This window comes from Piliocolobus tephrosceles, chromosome X, assembly GCF_002776525.5.
Source record: "Piliocolobus tephrosceles isolate RC106 chromosome X, ASM277652v3, whole genome shotgun sequence".
Lineage (NCBI taxonomy): Eukaryota > Metazoa > Chordata > Mammalia > Primates > Cercopithecidae > Piliocolobus > Piliocolobus tephrosceles.
In genome coordinates, this window is record NC_045455.1 from 94,283,635 (window position 1) to 94,289,629 (window position 5,995).

At 56.2% G+C, this 5,995-nt stretch overlaps 1 protein-coding gene across 1 annotated transcript; it reads right to left on the minus strand.

Moving 5' to 3' along the window:
• Positions 1 to 307: 307 nt before the first annotated feature.
• On the minus strand, positions 308 to 4,514 carry GJB2 (gap junction protein beta 2). Its single transcript, XM_023190616.1, has 2 exons — positions 4,332 to 4,514; positions 308 to 1,173 (listed from the first exon to the last, which is right to left on the minus strand). Exon 2 carries the CDS (start codon positions 1,149 to 1,151, stop codon positions 471 to 473), a length of 681 nt encoding a protein of 226 aa, XP_023046384.1. The 5' UTR covers positions 1,152 to 1,173; positions 4,332 to 4,514; the 3' UTR covers positions 308 to 470.
• Positions 4,515 to 5,995: the final 1,481 nt, after the last annotated feature.

The window sequence follows — 5,995 nt, forward strand, 5'->3', positions numbered from 1 at the left end:
AAAAAAAAAACTTCCAAAGCAAATAAAAGAACCAATGTTCACCTTTAATGTGGGGGAAATTGGCAAAAGGAACCCCATGAGGACACCCAAACCTTCTCTGTGTCCTCTGTGGGGCCTGGCCTTTCTCTCTTGTCCTCAGAGAAAGAAAAACAAATGCCGACATCCTCTGTTTAAAATATGAAAGTACCTTACACCAATAACCCCTAGCGGCCCGGGGTCTCAGTGGAACTAACTTAAGTGAAAATTAAGACAGGCATAGAATTAGGCCTTTGTTTTGAGGCTTTAGGAGAGCAGAGCTCCATTGTGCCATCTGGAGTTTCACGTGAGGCCTACGGGGGTTTCAAATGGTTGCGTTTAAGATCAGAATCTTTGTGCTGGGAAATGCTGGCGACTGGGCATTGACAGCTGAGCACAGGTTGCCTCATCCCTCTCATGCTGTCTATTTTTTAATCTAACAACTGGGAAATGCATTACACTGGCTTTTTTGACTTCCCAGAACAATATCTAATTAGCAAATAACACAATTCAGTGACATTCAGCAGGATGCAAATTCCAGACACCGCAATCATGAACACCGTGAAGACAGTCTTCTCCGTGGGCCGCGACACAAAGCAGTCGACAGTGTTGGGACAAGGCCAGGCGTTGCACTTCACCAGCCGTTGCATGGAGAAGCCATCGTACATGACGTAGAAGACGTACATGAAGGCGGCTTCGAAGACGACCCGAAAGAAGATGCTGCTTGTGTAGGTCCACCACAGGGAGCCTTCGATGCGGACCTTCTGGGTTTTGATCTCCTCGATGTCCTTAAATTCACTCTTTATCTCCCCCTTGATGAACTTCCTCTTCTTCTCATGTCTCCGGTAGGCCACGTGCATGGCCACCAGGAGCGCCGGCGTGGACACAAAGATCAGCTGCAGGGCCCACAGCCGGATGTGGGAGATGGGGAAGTAGTGATCGTAGCACACATTCTTGCAGCCGGGCTGCAGGGTGTTGCAGACAAAGTCGGCCTGCTCATCTCCCCACACCTCCTTTGCAGCCACAACGAGGATCATAATGCGAAAAATGAAGAGGACGGTGAGCCAGATCTTTCCGATGCTGGTGGAGTGTTTGTTCACGCCCCCCAGGATCGTCTGCAGCGTGCCCCAATCCATCTTCTACTCCGGGCGGTTTGCTCTGGAAAAGACGAATGCACACAACACAGGAATCACTAGTTAGGACAGAACAGGGAGACTTCTCTGGGTCTGGGTAAGCAAGCATGCTTAAATCTCTTCCTGGGCAAACACCAACTCTTATGCAACCTCACCCAAACAGGTGAAGACAGAACCAACTTAGTTTGTCATAGGATTAAATGTAGAGTTCCCAAACCCTCTCGAACATGTTTTTAGGCATTCTCTGATAAACGGTAGCTTGTTCTCCTGAGTAATTCACCCAGTCTTTAAACACATCATAAAAATTTGCTGTGTCAGGGAGTGTCACAAAGTACTCGTTAGCTGAAAGGCACTCATGGGTTCTGACCGGACCCCTGCATCCTCTGCAGAGCTTCCATGGGTCCTCCTGACTCTGCACAAGTTACTCAGCGTTCAGCAGCTGCATTGATTTGCAGTCTCGTTTTGGCTGTACCAGTGGGGCTGATACTAGTTTGGGTCAACCTTGCTCAAAGGCTGAGAGGCCAAGTACAGGAGAACCGTGAGGATAAGATGTAACTTGTAGCTCTTCTATCTTGTCTCTCTGCTGAGCCACTTTCCTTAACGTCTTGAATTAATTTTCACAGACTTGGCATGTAGCAGTGAAACTCTTGTTACCAGTGGTTAAGTTTACATTTGAGGCACCCCAAGTTAAAATTTTACAAAGCACCTTGCTTCCTTCTACATGAGAGGAAGAAGTTATGAATCCCCTCTTCATGGAGGAAAGCCACTGTGAGCATAGACTTCCGTGTAGGTTTTGTGGATGGCTTGGTGGCCTCACTGTCAGGCTGGCACTGACCGCTCAGTAAGCATATCTGTTTTGACAAGTGCTGCAACAGTGCATTATAATTGTGGGCTGTGGTTTTAATTGCAAAGTGTTTCTTAAAAGACACATTATTTAAAAAGGACAGAAAATTCAACTCCCTCCGTTGCTGGCCGACTAAGCGATGTCACTGCACTGCAGTTCAGTGCTGAAGCCTGGGGGAGTCCCACACTCCTGACTGCAAGTGGATGTGGAGAGGCCCGTGGATAACCTGCCGTGAGCCCATGGTCTTCTTTTCATCCCAGGATGTGAACTGTCTTCACTGATTCATAGTTACACCCTGCCTGCCACAACTAACCCGCTCCTAAACGAGATTCCACCCTCTCCACAATCCGGATGAATCATCTCTTTTCCACCCTTCAGAGGTGGCAGTGAACCCTCCTGCTCCTTTTACTTAAAAGCATCCTCCTCTCCGCATTTTAGGCAAGTTGCATCCTGTTTTCTGACGGACTCTGGAAGCAGGGTGGTAGTGAATGTCTTTCATGACCCAGAGTCACTGCCATGGTGCACCAAGGTCAGGCTGAAACCATGTAGTGTCACCTTGGTCAGAGGCGACACAGAGAGGTGGCCAAGAAAGTTACATCGGATTGACACAGGCCGGTGAAACAGTTAGCCCCACTGAGCTTGGGAAAGACAAACATCATTGGAAAAAACAGTATTTTAGCCCAGACTCAGCACTGACCCATTGAAATCCAGACTGGGAAGCCCTTAGGTGAGCTGGTTGTCCTGCTGAAGCACCTATGGCTCAGGCCAGTACCGTCCCGACAGCAGAACCACGGAGGGCAGCAACATTCCGGTTTGAACAAAAGCATCTTATGGAATTAGACATTCTTCATTGGCCCTCACTGAGTGGAAAACAGGATACTCCCAGAAGTAAACTCTCTCCTGGTTTACACCTGGCCAAGAATATGGGGCTGCAGGAGGAGGGGTTTATCTTTTGCCCTCTTCCACCTGCCAAACCCAGGTCATATACCCTTCGACAGACCTGTCCAGTTACCATTGGCTGAGAAAAATACAGTTCCAAGAAACCCTATATTGTTATTTTATAAAGTTTGAGCGGAAGCTACCTGTTTTAAAGATCCTTTTTCAGGAAGGGGGGTAAATTTTAATTTACTAATTAATTTACTAATGGGCTAGGGGGTCATGGGTTAAGAGGGGCTCAGAAGCAGGATGAAGTTGTTTTCAATATTCAAGTCAGAGGAGGAGCTGCCCTCCTGGCCTCCCGACCCTGGGCGGTTACATGCAGCTTCCTACCCGGCCAACGCCAGGGCGCACCGCCTGGAGAGCTGCCAGAGGCCAGAGGAGGAGTTGGTTCAGTTCCTTAGGGAAGACACTGGGTGTATCACCAAGTTCCAGAAAAGACAAAAGGGACTCTTCACCCCTTAATTTCTCCACCCTTAGGTGATGGGTGGTTGACCTTGCCTGGCTGCCCTCAGAGGGTTCCTCCACCCTTCTCACCAGTGTCTGAAATTGTGACAGGCTTTGCACAGCAGTTTCGAAAGGGACCTGAGGTCACACGGGGACACCCTTCTCAAGGCAGTCCCAGGTGCATGGACACAGAACCCAGCTGTCAGCAGCTGTTAGGTGAGCGCTGTTCAGGCTGCCTTTCTGCTCCAGTGGGGCAGGATCGAGGCACGGATGCCACCGTCCTGAAGACGCGGGTCTCAGGCGCACCCCACCTCTTTGCGAACAAGGGTCCTAAAAATTTTCTTTCTAGCCGGGGCGCACAGCCCGGAAACAAACCCTCGTGAGGTGTTGAGGAAAAAGGGAAGCCACCGAAATCTTGGCCCCGGGTTCGGCCGGGTCGGCGGGCTCCGCCTTAGTTCCAGGCAAACTCCGCCCAGACCTCTCCCCGGGCGCTTTCGCTGCAGGAGCCGTTCCAGGAGGTAAAGGTCAGTTCCTGCAGCGGAGGCTTCCTGCTTCTCCCGCGACACGGAGCTTGACTTCGAGGCTGAGCGTTCGGTCAGTTTAAAACGTTCGGTGTCAGTGGGTCACGTAGCCACGCGGCTGCGCTCGCGTACCCCAAAGCGACCTCGGCGACACCACAAACCCCGCGCCGGGCTCGCCCCCGCCTCGCTCCGCTCCCGCGCGCGCCCGGCCCCACTCGCACCCGGGTCGGTGCCATCGCGTCCACTTCCCCGGCCGCCCGATTCCAGCTCCGCAGCGCGGCCGCAGCAACGCCCGCTCCAGAAGGCGGGCCTGGTCCCCCGGACCAAGGACGCGCGCTGGGCCAGCCCCCCGGCTCCCCGGGCGCCCGCTCTGGGGCTCGCGGTCCCTCCCCGTGCCGGGTTCCTGGCCGGGCAGTCCGGGGCCGACGGGCTCACCTGCGTCGGGAGGCAGCGCGCGGCGGGCCGGGGCGGGGGTCTCGGCGTTGGGGTCTCCGCGCTGGGGCTCCCGCGCTCCTGGGCGGGTCCTGGGCCGGGCGCCGCCGAGGGGCTCCGAGTCCGGGAGAAGAGCGCGCGGGCGCTGCGGGGCCGCAACACCTGTCGCCCGCCGCGGCGCCTTTTAACCGCACCCCACACCCCGCCTCTTTCCCGGGAGACCGGGGAAGTTACGGAGGGGGCGGCGCCGCGGGCGGGGCGCGCCCGGCCTCCGTGTCCCCAGAGCTTCCCGTGTCCACGAACCCGCGACCGCCCCCCGAGAGCCCCGAGCCCCCCGAGTCCCCTTCGAGGCCCCGAGTCTCCGAGTTCCTTTGAGCCGCCATGAGTTCCCCAAGAGCCCCCAGCGCCCCGAGTCTGCCCCGGTTACCCCGAGCGCCGCCGCCTCCAGCCCCTTGGTGGCCCGGGTGGAGCGGGGGCGGCTGCGCGTCGGGACCCCCAGGCAGCGGCGCCCCAGGCCTGGCTCCGGCGCTGTGCGGTGGGCGGGTTCGGGGCCGGCTGCGGTCGTTCCTCTCTACTCCGCCTGGTGCGCGAGGACTGGGCATTCAAAGCGCTTCTTTAATGTTTTATTGTTGGAGAAACAGGCGTTCGTCCAAGGACTGAAGACCTGTCCGGGTCGCGGGGGCTGCGCGGGCCCGCGAGGCTCTCGCAGGGGGTCTGGGCTGGGTCGGGGGCGGTGCCCTCTGGAATGGGGTGACCGGGGAGGGGGCGCCGGTGCTGGCGAAGTCCCCGCTGCTTTCTCCCCTCAAAACCTCACCGACCCGAACGAACGCCTTCTCGAATTTCCGATTTGATTCGATTACTTTCAACGATGTGTCAGGGACTAAGGTTGGGGGCGGTGGGGGCGACAAGCCTCGCCTTTGCCGTGGCCGGCAGGGGGGTCCCGCCATCTGCGGAGGAGCTTCCTCCTCTTTTCACAACTAGGGAACTGCAAGGAGGTGTCTCGGTTTGGGGTGAGGAGGCCCGGAGTTTTCAGAGAGGAAAGGGGGCAGGTGAAATCTCCCAAGCCCCTTCCTGCCCGATGCGCGCAGCGCGAAAGGCGGACGCCGACGGGATTCTGCGGAGGACCGCGGGGCGGCTGGCTCTGCCCTGCGCACCTGCTGGGGGCTTTCTGGATACCGCGAAGCTTTGTCTCACATTGTGAGGTCTCAGTGTTTGCATTTGGTTGGGGAGTTTGATGTCTTGAGATACAAATGACCGAAGACAGATTTGCACAGCGCGAGCGGATGAGGAGCTAAGATGTGCAGAGCAGGCCGGGTGGGGACCCCCAGGGACGTCTCCCCCCACCCCCGCCCCACCTCGGGCACCCACTTCGCGGTTTTGCAGAGGGGAGCCAGGTCAGAGGTGCAGCCTGGTCCCCTCGCGCTCACGTTTTTACCCGGGTCAATTCGAAGTTAAGTGGAAATGGTGATTAATCCTGACACGTCAGATCTGGCCTCAGAATGGATTTCCTGTGATTGCCACCATTATTAGCATTGACTTTTCCTTGAAAAACTGGCGCCCCGTGGCCGTGGGCCGACCTGGGCAGTTTCTGCAGGGATGAGCGTGGAGTTTTGGATCGCGGGTTACCACCTACTTTCCAGCTCCAGGTCTTAGTCTAAGAGGGAGTG

What these genes read in the sequence shown, in the direction of transcription:
- GJB2 (XM_023190616.1), bottom strand. Translation starts at nt 1,151, where the DNA reads ATGGATTGGGGCACGCTGCAGACGATCCTGGGGGGCGTGAACAAACAC.